Below are 18755 nucleotides of genomic sequence, written 5' to 3'. Positions count from 1 at the left end.
GGGGGCACTGGTCTGCGAGCGGGGGGTCTGCCCTGAGCCCTGCCCCCCCCGGCACTGGTCTGCGAGCGGGGGGTCTGCCCTGAGCCCTGCCCCCCCCGGCACTGGTCTGCGAGCGGGGGGTCTGCCCTGAGCCCTGCCCCCCCCCGGCACTGGTCTGCGAGCGGGGGGTCTGCCCTGAGCCCTGCCCCCCCCCGGCACTGGGCTGCGAGCGGGGGGTCTGCCCTGAGCCCTGCCCCCCCCGGCACTGGGCTGCGAGCGGGGGGTCTGCCCTGAGCCCTGCCCCCCCCGGCACTGGGCTGCGAGCGGGGGGTCTGCCCTGCCCCCCCCGGCACTGGGCTGCGAGCGGGGGGTCTGCCCTGAGCCCTGCCCCCCCCGGCACTGGGCTGCGAGCGGGGGGTCTGCCCTGAGCCCTGCCCCCCCCGGCACTGGGCTGCGAGCGGGGGGTCTGCCCTGAGCCCTGCCCCCCCCGGCACTGGGCTGCGAGCGGGGGGTCTGCCCTGAGCCCTGCCCCCCCCGGCACTGGGCTGCGAGCGGGGGGTCTGCCCTGAGCCCTGCCCCCCCCGGCACTGGGCTGCAAGTGGGGGGCTCTGCTCTGCCCCCCCCGGCACTGGGCTGGAAGTGGGGGCGCTGCCCTGAGCCCTGCCCCCCCCCCAGCACTGGGCTGCAAGGGGGGGCGCTGCCACGAGTTCTGTCCCCCCCGGCACTGGGCTGCAAGTGGGGGGCTCTGCTCTGCCCCCCCTCTGGCACTGGGCTGCGAGTGGGGGGCTCTGCTCTGGCCCCTGCACACTGGCTGCTTGTTCTGTGGGAGGAAAATGCGCATTACTGGGGCTGGGATGAATGGGCCTTTTCTCTTCACAGCTGGGCCCGTGGCTGGTGGCTGGAATCCGCTGACGAGACAGCCGGGGGCAGGGGGAACGCGAGGAGGCAGCGAGCCCGCCCCACGTACCCTCTTGCTCTGGAGAGGCTGCACCAGGGCTCTGGGTGAGATCGGGGAGCCCTGTCCTGTGCCGCTCGGCCAGAGCGGGGCAGAGCTCGGGGTGCTGCTCGCAGGCACCTTGCACCTGACCCTCCAGGCGGGGGAGAGCGGGGACTGCGGGGTGGACATGGGCATTGGCTGTGCCCTGGCGAGCAGGTGCCTGTACAGGGGCACTGGGGCTGCCAGTGACGGGGCCGGGCCGGGCCTGTAGCGGGTTCCATGGACACGACGGCGAGGGACAGGTTTGCAGAGATGCAGGACAGGCTTCGGATCCTGGAGGACCTCAACATGTTGTACATCCGGCAGATAGCGCTCAGCCTGCAGGTACAGCTCCCGTGGTGCCCCTGGCAGGTGTCCTGCAGTGCCCAGCTTGCGCTGGGGGCGGCTCCTGCATCTCACCCTGGCACTCGCCATGGCAGGGTGCCCGTCCTGGGAGCCCTGTGGCCTGTCGGTGCCAAGACCACATGGTTACCCTGTCAGGGGTCCAGGGAGCCAGCCTGGCTTTGCTGAGCTCCAGCCCATGCTGAGTCTTATTGCAGGGACGAGCGAGGGCAGAGCCGGGGCTGTCGGGCATGGAAGGGGCTGCTGGGATGTTGAAATGCCTGGAGCACTTTGCTGGTGGTGGTTTTGCTGGGGGCAGCGTCCTGCATGCCGTGGCTGCAGGCAGCAGGTGCCTCGGGCTGGCACGCTGGAGCAGAACGCTTGTGCTGAGGGATCCCAGTGAGGTGATTAACACTGGTCTGGAAGCCCGGACTCCTGGGTTCTGACACCCTGGACTCCCACCACCCAGTCAGCCTGCAGCATGCATCTCCCTGTGGGCGGTGAGCTCAGGAATGCGTGTGGGATCCTGGCTGGGGTAGAGTATATCAGGGTTGGAAGGGACCTCAGGAGGTCATCTAGTCCAACCCCCTGCTCAAAGCAGGACCAATCCCCAATTAAATCATCCCAGCCAGGGCTTTGTCAAGCCTGACCTTAAAAACTTCTAAGAAAGGAGATTCTACCACCTCCCTAGGTAACGCATTTCAGTGTTTCACCACCCTTCTAGTGAAAAAGTTTTTCCTAATATCCAACCTAAATCTCCCCCACTGCAACTTGAGACCATTACTCCTTGTCCTGTCCTCATCTACCACTGAGAATAGTCTAGAGCCATCCTCTCTGGAACCACCTCTCAGGTAGTTGAAAGCAGCTATCAAATCCCCCCTCATTCTTCTCTTCCGCAGACTAAACAATCCCAGTTCCCTCAGCCTCTCCTCATAACTCATGTGTTCCAAACCCCTAATCATTTTTGTTGCCCTTCGCTGGACTCTCTCCAGTTTTTCCACATCCTTCTTGTAGTGGGGGGCCCAAAACTGGACACAGTACTCCAGATGAGGCCTCACCAATGTCGAATAGAGGGGGACGATCACGTCCCTCGATCTGCTCGCTATGCCCCTACTTATACATCCCAAAATGGCATTGGCCTTGGCAACAAGGGCACACTGCTGACTCATCTCCAGCTTCTCGTCCACTGTCACCCCTAGGTTCTTTTCCGCAGAACTGCTGCCTAGCCATTTGGTCCCTAGTCTGTAGCTGTGCATTGGATTCTTCCGTCCTAAGTGCAGGACCCTGCACTTATCCTTGTTGAACCTCATCAGATTTTATTGGCCCAATCCTCCAATTTGTCTAGGTCCCTCTGTATCCTATCCCTGCCCTCCAGCGTATCTACCACTCCTCCCAGTTTAGTATCATCCGCAAATGTGCTGAGAGTGCAATCCACACCATCCTCCAGATCATTTATGAAGATATTGAACAAAACCGGCCCCAGGACCGACCCCTGGGGCACTCCACTTGACACCGGCTGCCAACTAGACATGGAGCCATTGATCACTACCCGTTGAGCCCGACAATCTAGCCAACTTTCTACCCACCTTATAGTGCATTCATCCAGCCCATACTTCTTTAACTTGCTGACAAGAATACTGTGGGAAATATTAGAAGTAGGCTGGCATGGTTCCAGGGCGCTGTGTGGGCTCCTGCGTGTATCAGGATCCATGGGGCAGTGCGTGCAGCCTGGCTCCGTGGGGCAGCCTGGCAGGGATGCAGGTCAGTGCCGGTGTGAGGGGCTCGTGTGCAGATGGCATCTTGGAGGGGGTCTGGTGCAAGGGCCAGGACCAGACTCTGACTGCAAAGACCAGGCTGACAGTGTGTGCTCCTGGGCAAAGCATGTGCCCAAATGCGTCTGCTCCCGTGGGGAGACCCTGTTTTCCAGCCGGCTGCTTGGCCTGGTTGGTGCTGGCTGGAGCTGTAGTCTCCGCAGGGCCGCCCCTGGCCCTTAGTACTCTAGCCCTGGGGAGAGCACAGAGCCATGGGGAATGGCACCCGGGTTGTGTCCGGGCATCCCTTAGCTGGGCAGCAGCACAGAGCATGCGGGCAGGCCGGGGCCTGGCCCTCGCCCTCTAAACTGCCAGGAAGCTGCTGCAGCAGGCTTTGGTCACCAGCTTCCTGCTCTCAGGGCAAACCCAGCCCCTGGGACCATTTCCTGGTCCTGGCTCTGGGAGGGGAGTGGGGTCTGGTAGGTTGGAGCAGTGGGGGAGGTGCTGGGAGCCAGGACTCCTGGGTTCTGGCCCCGGCTCTGGGAGAGGAATGGGGTCTGGTAGGTTGAAGCACGGGAGGAGGTGCTGGCAGCCAGGGCTCAGAGGTTCATTTTCCAGCTCTGCCATGACTCACTGTCACTGGGGCCTCGTCCCTTCCCCTCTGTGCCCGTTGCTGGGTGGGGGACACTGGCAGCCAGGGGCTGGCGGCTGTGGGGACTCCGCTCTCTCCCCTTGCGGGCTGGGGGAGGGGGTCCTGGCTGCTGGTGCTCCAAGCTGCTTTTAATCAGCTCCTGTGACTGCGAAGGGGGCGGCCGCCCTGGGCGTGTGTGAGCCAGTGGGGTGCCCGGGGATCCAGGAGAGTGGGGCGGGGGGGCCGAGCAGCTCCTCGGCAGTGGGGGCTCAGTGGAGGGGCGCACTCAGGAGCTGTGTGCCTGGGGGAGTCCCCGCTGCAGGGCAAGGAGCTGGGCCCCCACTCTGCCTGCAGGGGGCGCACGGCCCCAGTCAGCACCAAGTGCCCCTGCCCCCAAAGGTGTCTCCCGGCGCCCAGGGCTGAGTCGCTCCCGGCCAGGTGCTGCTCCCCCTCCCCGGGGCTGGGTCTCCCCCTCCCCAGGGCAGCAGATTAGTGTAATGCTTCCTGTGAGCCAGAGCCCCCTAATCCTAGATTATTATCCTTTGCTTCCCCAGCCCCCTTGCCATCCAGCCCCCCTCTCCTCTCCTCTCCTCTCCTCGTCCCCCATTCACACCCCCCAGCTGTGCCACGCTGCTCCTCCCAGCTCTGCAGGGATCTTGTGCCTCCCCGCTCTGTCCACATGCAGTCCCTCCTGGGGCGCTGCTGGAGCGTCTCCTCGCCCTGTCCTTGGCTCTCCATCCACTCTGCTCTTCCCTTCCCGGGTCGCTGGCGATCCCCGGGACGGGGTGTAGAGTAGGGAGCCCCACCTTGGCCAGCCGCCAGGGGCTGTGTGTTACCTCCCGTGTCTCTGCCTTCAGGGAGCCCCTGGGTGCCCTTGGCTGGGCACTCTCTCCAGGCCTGCAATTTGGTGTCCGTGTCCTGCCCAGGGCTGGGGCGGGGGTCGTTTCGGAGCCAGGACCAGCCAGGGGAGGATTTGAACCCGTGACCATCCAGCCCTGCAGGGGGAGAGCACCCTCTGCTGAGCTGTCTTGCGGGGCAGGGGTGGAATTGGTGAGACTCTGGCTAGGGGGGAAACCCACTGTCTGTCCAGCTCCGCCCCTCCCCTGCCCCTGCCCCCCCACGGATTTACCAAGCAATCCTATTAGCAAATCGGCTGTTAATCACCTCAGGGCCCCAGGCAGCAGGAGACCAAACACAACTGGCTTAGCCAGCACCAAGTGGTGGGGACCTGCTCTGGCCCCACAAGAGGCCATGCCCCACATAGCTGGGGGAGACCCACCCCCACCCTGTCCTCCAGTACCCCTCCCCACACCGTCACCTGGCCATCCCTCCCAGAGCAAGGCCAGACTGTCCTGCCTGCCCTGCCGTGCTTCTCGGGGAGTGGGGGAACCGTTCCCTCAGACACCCTGTGTTTGTCTTGGGGCCCCACCTCCAAGGCAAGCCCATCCTGTGGGTGGGTGGGTGCTCCCTCTGACCAGGGTGGGGGTGGGGAGTGCCTCCTGCCTCACTTTCCCCACCATGCTCCTGAGCTGGGGGTGGGAGGCAGCTGCTGCCCCCTCTTGGCTTCACCCTGGTTGCTGCAGCTGTGCCCCCCCACCTGGGAAAGGAGGCAGCTGTCCAGCCCCATCGCCAGTGCAGCTGTTCCCCCCCCCCCTTGCTATTTATAGCCAGCTGGTGATGTCACCGTTTCCTCCGCGCTCTCCACGGTGTGAATTGCTGGAGCCGCCGGCTCAGCCTTGAAGCTGCCGGGAAACAGCTCCTGCTGATCCCCCTTCCCCTGCTGGCTCCCTGGCCCCCTCCCTCCCCTGCGCCCAGCGCCGGCTCTGCAGGGAGCTTGGCATCGCACTGCTCAGCTCTCCTTGGCCCTTCGTCAGCTGCCAGGCCAGCGCTGCAGAGCCCGCCGGGCCCCGGAGCCGTGCACAGGCTGGAGGCGATGGGCCGGGGCGCTGGCATGCGGGGGGCACGCGGCTAGGAGGGGGAGCCCGCAGGCAGCTGGGAGCTCCCAGCATGGACAGCTGCAGGATCGGCAAAGTGAGTGCCAAGGAGACCTGGGGTGCCTGCTGAGACGCTGCGGGGAGGGAGCTGGGCTGGTGGGCTCGGGGGGCAGGCGAGACCCAGAGAGGCAGGCTGGGGGTGATGCAGAGGGATGGAAGAGCCAGACCGGGTTGGCGGGGAGATGGGGCAAGGCCAGGGGGACACGGGCACGAACGCATCTACAGGCTCCATGGGGCGGGGGGATGCCACTCCACCCCCAGCCACGCTGCAGGCCTGAAAGAGCGTCTGCCAGGCCCTGCACCTGCCCCAGCATGGAGGGCTCAGCGCCTCAGGAGTGGGGAGCAGATCTGCCCTGGCTGGGGCTGGATCCCGGGGGCTGTTCCTGGCGTGGGGCCGTCCCTGCATCTCCTCCAGGGGCCTGCTCAGCCTGTGCCCATCCCTGGCAGTCTGGGAATCACCTCTGGCTGGAGGTTGGCACCTGGCGGGCAGGGGCTGGGCTGGGCCCTGGGCAGGGCTGGAGCAGACGCCTCCTTGGGCCCGCCCTGGCGTGTGGTGAGGGTTGGCACACCTTGCAGCAGGGCGGTGCCCGCGGGCGGGGAGGAGGCCTGTCTTGCCTGCTGGCCGGTTGGGTTCCTTTCTCCCAGCGTCTGGCGCACTGCTGCTGGAAGTGGGGGCTCGGTGCCTGGAGCGCTGCGGGGTGATGGCACGTGTGTTTCACGGGCCTGTGCCCTGCCCCGACCCCTCGGCTGAGGCAGGTGGGCGTGAGTCTCTTGCCCAGCGGGAGCTGAGGGGGGCAGCGTTGCCCTGGGGGGGTTGCAGCCCTGCTCTGTGTAGCAGGGAGGAAGCTCGTGCCAAGGTGCAGCCCCCCCACGGCTCCAAGGTAGGCACCGTGTCCAGGGGCAGACAGGGCTCCGGGGTGGGGCTGATTTTCTCCTCCCCTCTTCAACAGAGATGGGGGGACATTAAATCTAGGAGCTTGAATTCCTCATCCCCCCAGCAAAAAGTGTGAGAGCACCTGGCGGCCCCATGGCCCCCAGGGGAGCTGGGCGTGATCAGCAGGGCAGTCACTGAAGGGGGTGATACTGGAAGTGTTCCCACGGGTGCAGAGTGAACACCCTGGGGAGGTGAATGAGGCAGCTTGGGTGTGTCTGGGCTGGTTTCTCATCAGGGCAGCTCACCCTCTGGGGGGGCGATTGTGCAGCTGTTCTCTGCAGGCCTGGCTTATGGGGCGCGCTGGGGGGAGTGTCCATCTGGGAGGGGGTTGGTGCTCTTCTGGATGGGTGCTCTGGGGACTCGGGGCAGCTGGTGTTACCCTGTTGGGACTGGGGCTGCTGTGGGGTGCTGGGTCATGGGGTGGGGAGTGCTCAGTGACCTGGAACTGGGGAGTGTCTAGACTTGCTTCCAGCCCTACAGGCTCCCTCCACCCCGACCCTCTTCTCAGTGACTTAGGAAATGGGGAGAGACAGATGGGACCTCTGGCCCCAATTCTTTCTCCGGCCCTGGGTTGCTGCATTTCCTAGCTGTGCCGGGGGCTGGTAGGGGACTGAGGAACGGGGGCCGATGAATAGTGGCTTAGCAACCAGTGTTTATTTCCGGATGGCAGCACAGGATTTGTGAAGAAGAAAATTGCTCCCCCACAACTCTGCTGTTGGGGGCAGGCTTTGGCGGGTGGTGGGGGCCTGCGGCCTGCTGTGTTTTCCACCACCACTAGAGCTTGGCGCTGGGGTGCCCAGGACCTGGTGGACTCGGGGCGAGTGGGGGGAAGGGGTGCTGTGTCTCGGCTGGGCGCTGTCGGTCGCACGCGCCTTCCTGGGTCGGGTCCTGTCCCATCCCGTGAGACTGCAGGTGTGGGCAGGGTCTGGTTGCCTGCCTGGCACAGGGCAAGGTCTGGGCCATGTTGCTTCCAGGGGAAAGTGGGCGTCTGCCAGGCCCCACCTATGGACGTAGGGCTGCAGGATGTAGGGCCATGGGTTCTGTGCAGGTGGCTCCCCCATTGCCACGTATGGGGGCTGGGCGGGGCATGTGCAGGGGCATTGACCCAGTGGGCCCTCCTAGTTTCCCCCCCGTGATGGGACCAATGGGCCCCCCATGTCCCTTGCCCCCCCCCGCCCCGGCCGGTGTCCGGCCATGATGCCACCACCACTGGGATCCTGCTCCCAGGCCTGGCGCCCACCGTTCAGGACAGGGGTTGATAAATTGGGGAGGGGTCAGAGAAGAGCCACGGGAATGACCGAAGGGTTCGAAACCTGCCCGACAGCGAGAGACTCTGGGAGATCAGTCGAGTTGGCGTCACGGAGAGCAGGCTTGGGACTGTCTTGATCCCCGGCTGCAGGTACCTGCATGGGCGGCTCTGTCCAGCCGAGAAGGGTCGGACACACCGCAATGGCTGGGAGTTGTAGCCAGCCTGGCAAGAAGGGGGCCATTTGCAGTGGTGTGAGCAATGAGCCCTCGGACCCGTAGCCCCTGGGGGATTCTCCATCCCCAAGCCAGACTGGCTGATTTCCTGAGCACTCTGTTGCAGGGTGACTTGGGGCAGGTCTCAGGCCTGGGCTGTCTGCAGGGTCAGACTGGGTGAGCACAAGGGTCCGTCTGCTGCTCAGCCCGGCCCTGCCATGGCACCGAGGCCAGACCCCTCCCAGGTGACAAGTCCCAGCGTTGGCCCCAGCCTGGTCCTGTCTTTGTGTTGGGGCTTCCACGCCGCCCTCCTGCTGGGAGGGGCCCAGGCCACACCCTGCTCTGGGTTAGCCAAGGCGGCTCCTGGGGCTGCTTCCCGGAGCCTCCTCCCGCCTCCCAGCCCTTGTGCTGGTTCCCAGGAGCCTGTGGCTCCCCCCTGGGACCTGCCAGCTCTGCCCTGGGATGCTGGGCCCTGCCCCTCCCTGTGGCCGGCTTCAGGCTGCCTTTCCTGGGAACCCTGCCTCCGCTCTCTGCCCTGGCCCTGCCACGGCTGGGCTCTCCAATGGGAGTTTAGCTGCTGCCTGGGAGAAGGGGTGGGTTCCTTCCTGACCCCAGGGCCCTGCCCTGGAGCCTGGGTGTGGACTCCCCCCTCGCTCTGACATGGCTGCAGCTCCAGACCCGCTGTGCCCTCCCCACCCCTGCCCCTGTGACGGGTGCCCCATGCTGGCTCCCTGGGTGGTTCCCCTGAGCTGGCAGCTGGGGTCCTGTTGTGTGCCCGGGTGGCCTGGGGCTGGGCCTGTTGCTCAATTCCTTGTGGGGGCAAGGGGGCACTGTACATGTTGTCTCTGTATGGGCAGGGTCTGTGGCCTCCTGAGTCCCCCAAGGAGCCCCATTGTGCCAGCCATGCCCCTCCGCTGTGTCTGTGCTGGGCAGGTTGTGCTGCTCTGCCGTGGGGCCCCGTTGGCTGACGTCTCCCCCAAGCCGCCCGCACACCCGACAGCAGGGCCTAGCTCCGTCCTGGCCCATCTGCGGGGTGATCCGTACCCCTCGGGGCTTGCAGCTCCCCAACCCCAGGGCTGGGTGTCCCAGCCCCTCCCATGGGGGATGCCTCCCCAGCTGGGGGGTTCTGGGATTCAGCCCCAGGCACCCCTAGAATCCTCCCGAACCTTTGTGGGCCTGGCCCCCAGGTGCTGCATGGTCCAGCTCTGCATGTTTACTCCCCAACCCCTCCCGCTCCCCATGGTTTACACAGCTGCCTTACCCCTCCCTTGCCCACTCATGCCCCAAACCCCCGGTGCCTACAGCCCCCCGGACCCCACCCCCAGTGCCCACTGACCCCATTAACTCTGGCCCCGCTCCACTGGCCCCCACCCCACCTCCCTTGGTGCCACCAGCCCCATTGGCCCTGCCCCCCCATTATCCCCAGCCTCAGTGGCCCCATCTCCCCTCCCCTGGTGCCTCCAGCCCCACTGACCCCTCCCGTCTCCCCAGGACACGGACATCCAGAAGAAGATTGACCATGAGCTCCGGATGCGCGAAGGCACCTGCAAGCTGCTGGCAGCCTGCACGCAGCGGGAGCAGGCCCTGGAGGCAACCAAGAGCCTTCTGGTCTGCAACAGCCGCATCATGGCCTACATGTCCGAGCTGCAGCGCATGAAAGAGGCGCAGGTCGCGCAGCGGACGGCCCGGCGGTGAGGAGCCCCTGAGCGGGCAGAGGGACCTGGGGACGGGGGCTGGGGGGCGCTGGGATGCGGGAGTGGGGAAGCCACGCGGCACCGGATGTTGGTCACAGCTCTGTGCTTCCCCTGCAGCCCCTCGGATGCTGGCCCCATGGACGATCGCTTACCCTGCAGGGGAAAGGTCTGCGTGTCAGGTAAGGGGAGTGGGTCTGTGCCCCATGGCTGGGGGGCGGGGGCAGCAGGTCTGCAAGGAAAAGAGACCAAACTCCCTCAGAGCGATTGGTACCAATGCTGGGGAGGTGCCAGCTCCTAGAGCCGGTGCCCAGGGCCCCGCAGCTCCCCTGGGAGCCCCGAGCTGGGACATCGGCTGAGAGCAGGAATCCTCTTGCGGTGAGTCTGGGCAGGGCAGGCCCAGCGCAGGGCCCTGCTCCGGGGAGCAGCCCCGACACAGGGCGCACCCTCCCCTGCCTTCCCCCTGAGAATCTCCCCCGGGGATCTCGCAAGGGGGCCCACTGAGGGTTGAGCCCTCAGCCTGCAGAAGGGTGGCTAGGCCCTTAGCGGGGGCCGGGGGCAAGACCGCTGCTTTGCAGGGGGAGGGGTTCTGGTTTGGGGGGGGCACACAGTATTCTGGTGGTTGGGGGACTGGCCTGGGACATGGGAACCTCTGCTCTGCCCCACCCCATGCCTCCCGCCGGGCCGCAGACTCGCTCATGAGCAGAGCCACTTTCTGCTGCGAGGGCTGCTGGGACCAGAGCTGCCACGGTGCGGCCGTGGGGACAACTGGGTCTATGGGACTCTGCAGCTTGAGGCAGCAGCAGAGCCCGGGGCTGAGGGCATCCTGGTCCAGTCTCGCCAAGGCCCAGCGGTCCCGGTCCGAGGCCCAGGACGCCCCGTGGCTGGCTGCCCGCTTGCTCATGCTCCCCAGGGGCTCTGCTAGTGGCAGGGTCCCTAGGGGTCCCGTGGGTCGAGGGCTGGCGGAGGAGCGCTGCCGTGCCCACTGGGCCAGCTCATCCCGTGCCCCAAAGGCTTGGTGCTCCGGCTGGGCGCTGCACTCTCCTCGGGGCCCTGCACGTGGTGCCAGAGCATCACAAACACAGCTCAGTCTGTTCTGTGGGGGGCTGCGGGGTCAATGGCCTGGGACCCTCCTGACCCGCGGCCGCGTCCCGGCCCTGCAGACCGGCCCCCGCTCTCTGCCTGCCTTCAGTGCGCTCATCCCTGCTCCAGGGAGTTCGCCCACCTTGGGTGCCAGCTTGCCCAGGAGACGGGGAGCTCCCCGGGGAGAGGCGCCCAGCTACGGCGGGTTTCAGTGTCAGTTCGAGCCCGTCTGGGAGAGCCGGGAAAGGTGACTCCCAAGCGGGCAGCATCTCTGGGGGGCATTTAGGGTGCTTCTGGCCCTAAGCTTTGGTCTGGGGAGCAGCAGAGGACAGGAAAAGAGGAGGGAGCTGCTGAGAGTGAGGGGTGGAGGGAGCTGCCCCCGAGGTCGGCTTGGGGGTCACTCAAAGGCCCAGCGAATCTGCAATGTGATTCAGACCTGTCCTGTGCCCCCCAGCGCCCACCCCATGAGCACTCTGTGCCTCTTCCCCCCCCCCCCCATTGGTTGCCTTCCCCAGCTGTCTGGCAGTGCAGTGGGTTCGTTGCTTTCCCAGTCCAGCCCCGCTGCACCCATCTCTCCTCCCTCCCCAGATCTCCGGATCCCCTTGATGTGGAAGGACACGGAGTATTTCAAAAATAAGGGAGGTGAGTGTGAGGGGTGGGGCTGGGGGTACTGTGGAGGTGGAGGGGCCGGGCCCTGGCGGAGGGCTCGGCAGGGGGTGGGGTTCTCTCTGATGCTGGCCGGTTCCCTCCTGCCCAGACCTGCACCGCTGTGCCGTGTTCTGCCTGTTGCAGCTTGGCGTGGAGATCTATGACACCGAGATGGTGCTGGTGGACCGGACGCTCACCGACATCTGCTTCGAAAATGGGGTCCTCTTGTGAGTAACTGGCCCCAGGGCCTCCCTGTGCAGCAGCTACCCCGCCCCAGGGGGGCATGTTCCCAGAGATCCCCACAGTCAGCACCCCCGTCTGCATCTTACAGTGCGCCCTGCTGGGAGAGGTCTGGGTAACCAGGAGCCAGCACCCCCCCCCCCAGCCAGGGATCCTGCCCTGCTCCCCACAGCGCCCCCTGCTGGGAGAGGTCTGGGTAACCAGGAGCCAGCACCCCCCCCCCTAGCCAGGGATCCTGCCCTGCTCCCCACAGCGCCCCCTGCTGGGAGAGGTCTGGGTAACCAGGAGCTCCCCCCCCCCAGCCAGGGATCCTGCCCTGCTCCCCACAGCGCCCCCTGCTGGGAGAGGTCTGGGTAACCAGGAGCTTCCCCCCCCCCCTCAGCCAGGGATCCTGCCCTGCTCCCCACAGCGCCCCCTGCTGGGAGAGGTCTGGGTAACCAGGAGCTCCCCCCCCCAGCCAGGGATCCTGCCCTGCTCCCCACAGCGCCCCCTGCTGGGAGAGGTCTGGGTAACCAGGAGCTTCCCCCCCCCTCAGCCAGGGATCCTGCCCTGCTCCCCACAGCGCCCCCTGCTGGGAGAGGTCTGGGTAACCAGGAGCTCCCCCCCCCCAGCCAGGGATCCTGCCCTGCTCCCCACAGCGCCCCCTGCTGGGAGACGTCTGGGTAACCAGGAGCCCCCCCCCCCCACAGCCAGGGATCCTGCCCTGCTCCCCACAGCGCCCCCTGCTGGGAGAGGTCTGGGTAACCAGGAGCTTCCCCCCCCCCTCAGCCAGGGATCCTGCCCTGCTCCCCACAGCGCCCCCTGCTGGGAGACATCTGGGTAACCAGGAGCCCCCCCCCCCCAGCCAGGGATCCTGCCCTGCTCCCCACAGCGCCCCCTGCTGGGAGAGGTCTGGGTAACCAGGAGCTCCCCCCCCCAGCCAGGGATCCTGCCCTGCTCCCCACAGCGCCCCCTGCTGGGAGAGGTCTGGGTAACCAGGAGCTTCCCCCCCCCCCCAGCCAGGGATCCTGCCCTGCTCCCCACAGCGCCCCCTGCTGGGAGAGGTCTGGGTAACCAGGAGCTCCCCCCCCCCTCAGCCAGGGATCCTGCCCTGCTCCCCACAGCGCCCCCTGCTGGGAGACGTCTGGGTAACCAGGAGCTCCCCCCCCCACAGCCAGGGATCCTGCCCTGCTCCCCACAGCGCCCCCTGCTGGGAGAGGCTGGGGTGGACTGGCCTGGAGCTCCCCGGCAGTGGCCGGGCTGTGATGGCTGTCTCCCCGGCAGCACGGAGGCAGGCCCGGACTTCGAGCTGAAGGTTGAGCTGTACAGCGTGGGGCTGGAGGAGGACTCTGCGCTTGGTAGCACCCCGAAGAAGCTGGCCAGCAAACTGAGCAGCTCACTGGGACGCTCCTCCGGGAAGCGGCTGCGTGCGGCGTTGGACGGGGCCCCGGGGAGCCCCGTGAGTAATGGGGGGAGCAGCCCGCTCCTGCTGCCGGCCCCCAGCGTGGTGTGAGTACCCGTTGCCCTTTCATTGCCGTGCGCCCCGGGGCCCGCTGGACCCTAACCCTCTCTCCCCCCCATTCAGGGGCCCCAAGTACCACCTGCTGGCCCACACCGCGCTCTCCCTGGCTGAGGTTCAGGACAGCTTCCGCACCCATGACTTGGCCATCACCAGCAATGGTAGGAGTGGAGGGGTGGAGGGTGCGGGGTAAGGGATGGGGAGGAGCAGGGAGGCAGGGCATGGAGTTGGTGATACCTGCAGAGTTCTGCTGGCTGCTTGGCCCCCTCTGCACCCCACAGAGCCCTGTGTAACCCCGGTGACTCCCCGTCTCTCCCCCGCAGAGGAGAGCTCCTTCTGGCTGCCCCTCTATGGCAGCATGTGCTGCCGTCTGGCTGCCCAGCCCAACTGCATGGCCCTGCAGATGATGTGCGGCTTCTTGAAATTGCAAGTAAGTTCGCACCCCAGCGTGGAGAGCCTGTGCTGGGGAGGGCATGGGACACGGGGCCCCTTTCCTCTAGGGGGCGCTGGGCCTGATCTGGCTCCCTGGCGGGGACAGGCTGGGTCGGGGATGGGGAATGGGACACGGGGTCTCTCCCCTCTGAGTTCCCCATTCCAGCCTCATGTTACCCAGGACCCTGGTGGATGTTTCCATCACTTGGATCTTTCAGTCCAGCCTGGCCGCCTGTTTCTCCCAGCTCTCCAGCTAGCCCGGTGTCCCTGGCTGGGCACTCAGCCTGCGCCAGGCAGGGGCTCACGCTGGATCGCCTGGTGCCTTAGAAGCTCGGCGCTTCTGAGGGGGCCAGAGGTCGTTCCCGGCGGGCAGCTGTGGATTGGTGGCCCTGGGGGACTGAGTTTGCCGGGTCTCGGTACCAGCCCAGTCTCTAGCGTGAAGGTCTCCATATCCCAGAAACTACTGGCCCCCGCCCCTCATGGCAGCCACGGCAGAGGCCCGGGGCTTAAACCCCTGCACAGGGCAGCCACGGCGCAGGGAGCCAGCCCTCCCCAGAGCCATCGGGCTGGGCCCTGCCATGTGAGGCTGGACGTGGGGTGGAAATGAGCACGTTTCCCCCCGGGGCACGTCCCCTGCCCTAACCCGGCCTGGCCTGTGTCGGCTGCAGCAGCAGGTGGGCGAGCAGCAGAGCTGGGCGCGGCTGTACTGCGTGCTGCGGGGCTCCAACCTCCTCTGCTACCGCCAGCCCCAGGACGCCGAGGCCCCGGTGGAGCCGGCGCTTACCATCGCCATCAACAAGGTGAGGGGGGCAGGCAGCATGGCCCCTGGGCACTGAGGGCGGATCAGGGCAGGCCTGGTCCCAACAGCTTCTCCTCAACCTCCCACCCTGTCGCTGTGTCTCCGACCCCAACCCCTTGCCACGAAGCCTGGTGCCCTGGCTGGGGGGCTGGGTACAGTGCTGCCCTCGGGGTCCCAGCTCACTCCCTGGGCCTGGCGCCGTGGAACTGGGGGCTCCTGCCCTGGGCTGCTTCTTGGACAGCCGGGGTTGGATTCCCTGCTGGGCTCGGCTCAGCGGGGGGAGCTGCTGGGGCTGGCCTGTGTCGGGGGGCGGGGGAAAGTTTCGGGCCTGGGGCTGGCCTGTGTCAGGAGGGGGCTGGGGCTGGGACTCGGCTCCGGGCAGAGGGGTCTCTGTGCGGGGAGGTTCCAGCGTGGGGCTGGGCTGTGTCGGGGAGGCGGGGAAGGGAGCTGGGGCTGGGCTGTGGGGGTCTCTGCGGGGCAGGAGGGGGGCTGGGCTCCGGGCTGAGGGGTCTCTGCTGCGGCAGGAGACGCGGATCCGGGCCACGGAGAAGGACCCCAGGAACAAGCTGCAGAGCATGTCGGTGACCAACCGCTATGGGGGGGAGGAGGTGACGCACACGCTGCTGGCGGAGAGCCGGGCCGACACGCAGCGCTGGATGGAGGCCTTCTGGCAGCACTTCTACGACCTGAGTGAGTGGGGCACAGCCAGGGACTGGGACATGGGCAGGGCAGCTGGCTGGAGGGAGCACAGCCCGAGCCTGGCGGGGACATAGCTGGGGTCAGGGGAGCTGGCTGGGGGCGGCACAGCCTGGGGCCAGGGTGGGGGCACAGCTGGGTGCTGGGGGGGGGGCACTAGGGACCTGGGAATGGGGCCAGACCCCAGGAGACAGTAGGAGCCCAGGCCCACTGGGGGGCAGAGCCAGGCCGACACAGAGTGGGATGGGGACCCTGGGCAGCTGTCATGGGGTCCCCGGGCGATTCTCTGGGACTGTTCCCTACGAAGCCAGGCAGGACTCTGGGGAGCCTCCTCGCTCTGAGCAGCCTGTCTGCAGGGCAAGCAGCTCACCCGGCTTCCACCTTCCTGGGTCTGACCTCGGAGCATTCAGCCTCCCCTGCCCCACTGTGCGCTTCCCCCAGCGAGTCTGCCCCGGCGGAGTGCTGGGGAAGCCAGAGGGTCCTGGCCCCCCAACTCCACAGTCAGACGGGACTCTCAGCCAGCCGTAAAACAGAGGTTTATTAGACGACAGGAACATGGTCTAAACCAGAGCTTGTGGGAACAGGAACAGGACCCCTCAGTCAGGTCCATCTTGGGGGGCAGGGAGGCCAGAGCCCCATCTTTGTCTCTTTCCCCGGCCAGGAGGCCACCTGATCCCTTTGTTCTCCAACCCCTTCAGTTGGCACCTTGCAGGGGAGGGGCCCAGGCCATCAGGAGACAGGGTGTCGCCCATTCTCTGTGCCTCATCCTCACACTGGCCCTCAAGCGCTCTGCAACAATCCCACCCCCTTATCCCCCCACCTGGATACTTAAGAAATGCCTAGGGGAAACTGAGGCACCCACACAGTACTCAGAGAGAACTTTAAGAACAGTCCTGCTTCGTCACAGCAGCCCTTCCCCCAGAGGAGCGGGTGGGGCTGGGGCAGCGTGGGGCTGGGACCGGTGCTTTCCAGGGACCCCAGGCACTCTGACCTCAAACAGCTGATGCTGTGTGGTCAGGCTGTGCCATAGCTGGGACGGGCAGCCGTGCCAGCCGGCGTGCTCTGGTGTAGGCCCCACAGTTTGTGGGTAAAGGGCACCAGAGTCGCTGCCCAGGGGGCTGCCCCAGAAGCTGGGGGAGAGGGGGGAATGAGGCACCAAGTGCAACTGGTGTCAATACACAAACCAGCCACATGGGGGCAGAGCACGTCTGTCCTTCCCCGCTGGCATTTTCAGGGCACAGACCCCCCACCCCCCCGGCCCTGACCCCTCAGGTGTTTGGGGGGGCTGTGGAGTGACCCTGCCCCTCCCCTCCCCTCCCGGCAGGCCAGTGGAAGCAGTGCTGCGATGAGCTCATGAAGATCGAGGTGCCGTCCCCACGCAAGCCCCCAGCCCTGCTGGCCAAGCAGGGCTCCCTGTACCACGAGATGGGTAAGGGGGCCCCCCGGGTCCCGTCCTGGGGATGGGCACGGAGGGCCCAGCATTGGGGAGGCAGGAGGTCTCTGGCACGGGGGAGTCTGTGGGGGGGCTTGGGCACAGGGTCTGTGCACTCTGTCTGTCTTGGCTTCCTGTCTGCAGGGCCCTTGCCCGCTCTCTGCTAACCCAGCTGCTGTGGGGGTGACCCCCCCCACTTGCTGCCCCTGTCTGACTCTCACCCCTGGGTGTATGTTTCTGTAACCACGCCCCTTTCTCTCCCCTCCTGGCGCTGCCTCCCTTCCCTTCTTCTGTCTCTGTCCCTCTCCCGGGCTGCCCCCGGGCACCAGCTCTCCCTGGCCCTGCGGTGCCGCCCTCGGCCTGCGAGGGGCTCCTGCTCCAGGATAACGCCGTCTCCGCTGAGATTCGGGCGCTTCTCTCCTCCTATTACAGCGACAGGTGACGTACGGGGCGGGGGGCTCATGGAGCTGGCCTGGCACAGGTGGGCCCAGACCCCAGCAGGGCCCTTGCTCCAAGTGGCCTTTATCTGCAGGACCAAAGTGGCACCCCCATGCCTGTTGCCTCAGGGACACCCCGCCCTCCCCCCGGGGCAGTGACCAGCCAGGGTCAAGTCTAGGGAGCAGGGCAGGAGTGCTGCCTGGGGTGGGGGGGGGGAGCTCTGGGCTACTGCAGCCCCAGCCTCTCCTAGCAGGGGGTGCTGTGGGGGGGAGCGGGGAAGGAGCACTGGCTACTCCAGCCTGGGCCTTTCCCAGCAGGGGGCGCTGTGGGAAGCAGGGCAGCTGCGAGCTGGTGGTTCTGGGAGACATTTATCCTGACCCCCACCTCCTTGCCCCATAGCTATTGAGCCTGTGGATGACATTGAGGCCGTGACGGACATCCTGGCACGACGGGTGACGGCCCTCGAGCTGCGGTCGGACCTGGGCTGCCCCCCATGGCTGTCTCTCTTCGAGGGGCCCCTGCTCAGCGCGTCCCACGCCAGCATCACTTCCGACAGCCCCAGCCCCAGCCCCGCTCGCTCACGCCCGGCCTGGGGCCGGCCCCGCACGCTCTCCCTGGACGCCAGGCTCAGCACGCTGAAGGGGCGTGCTGGGAAGGGCCAGGCCCCTGCCCTGCGCCCGCTGGCCGGCCCCCCCCCCTCCGGCTCCTCCAGCAGCCGGGGCAGCCCCGAGTCGGAGCGCCAGGGCCGCTGCCCCACCCGCCCCACCCTGGAGCCCCGCAGCTGCCTGCAGTCCCAGGTCTGAGCAGCAGGGGGCGCCGGGAGCTGGCACTTGCAGCCTGACCAGGACTGGAGGTGACGGGGGAGGGGCCCCCCCGGCAGGGGCCCCCCCATGGCCCAGCCAGCCCTACGGCCTCCCTGCTCCAGCCAGGAGTGCCGGGTCGCAGTGTCTGTTCTCCGTCCTGCACAGCGGCACCTCTCCACCCCGTCCTCCCCCTGAGCCCGTGCCCCAGGGGCCATCGCTCACGCAGGGCCAAGGGACCCCCCCGGGGACTGGCTTGTAGGGGTACCCACCCAGGGCATCCCTTGCGAGGTCCCTGGCATCTGCTGGGGAGGGCTGTTAGGAACAGCCAGCCGAGCCCCCAGCCTGGGGCCCGGGGCCCACTCGCTCCCCTGGCTGAGCTGAGCCCTGAGCCAAAGGCCTGCCCCAGAGGTGCTGAGCTCACCCCCCAGTCCCCACTGCCCAGACAGACACAGAGGAAGCGGGGCAGCCTCTGGGCTGGTGCCCACGTTGTGGGGAGGGCTGAGCTGTTCTCAGTCTGGCGTCAGAGCAAAGGCTGAACACGGGGGGGCTTTGGGACAAAAAACTGGAAATTTTTTGCCACAGGTGACGCTAAAGGGGAGGGGCAGGGGCAGAGTGGGAGGGGCCTGAGGATTCCCGAATTCCAGCTCTAATGGCTTTTCCTCACTTATTCTAACCAGCCCTGTGAAACTACAGCCCCCCAAAAACAGACCAGCTCCCCTGCAGGGGCATGCATAGCCCCTCCCCCCACAACCCTGTCTCCCGCCATGGGGCTGTCTGTCTGGGGGAGGAAACCGAGGCTACAGCCACCTCATTAATATGCATTAAAATATATTTAATGTTCCCAGTCTCTGATTTGGAGAAGGGGGATAGGGGAGGGGGCAGGACCGGCCCTGCTGGGGTAGGTTGGTCACTGGGCCCACCTGCCAT

General features: G+C 66.5%; 1 protein-coding gene across 7 annotated transcripts in view; it reads left to right on the top strand.

The window, feature by feature from the left end:
- Window positions 1-18668, top strand: part of RTKN (rhotekin) — a 32847-nt gene extending 14179 nt beyond the window's left edge. For 2 of the 7 annotated variants that reach the window (XM_078852636.1, XM_078852635.1), the window contains exons 2-13: window positions 859-1300; window positions 9560-9759; window positions 9880-9941; window positions 11431-11484; window positions 11600-11717; window positions 12994-13218; window positions 13295-13389; window positions 13552-13658; window positions 14329-14460; window positions 14984-15149; window positions 16480-16584; window positions 17425-18668. In XM_078852636.1, coding sequence (XP_078708762.1) covers window positions 1196-1300; window positions 9560-9759; window positions 9880-9941; window positions 11431-11484; window positions 11600-11717; window positions 12994-13218; window positions 13295-13389; window positions 13552-13658; window positions 14329-14460; window positions 14984-15149; window positions 16480-16584; window positions 17425-17828 — 1773 coding nt within the window. In that variant the 5' untranslated portion in view covers window positions 859-1195 and the 3' untranslated portion in view covers window positions 17829-18668. The other 5 variants (XM_078852639.1, XM_078852637.1, XM_078852634.1 and 2 more) reach the window with 5 other exon arrangements.
- Window positions 18669-18755: the final 87 nt, after the last annotated feature.

Source organism: Lepidochelys kempii, chromosome 4 (assembly GCF_965140285.1).
Source record: "Lepidochelys kempii isolate rLepKem1 chromosome 4, rLepKem1.hap1, whole genome shotgun sequence".
In the NCBI taxonomy this organism is placed as follows: domain Eukaryota; kingdom Metazoa; phylum Chordata; order Testudines; family Cheloniidae; genus Lepidochelys; species Lepidochelys kempii.
The sequence above is the reverse complement of the archived record's forward strand: the minus strand, read 5'-3'. Positions and strand labels throughout refer to the sequence as shown.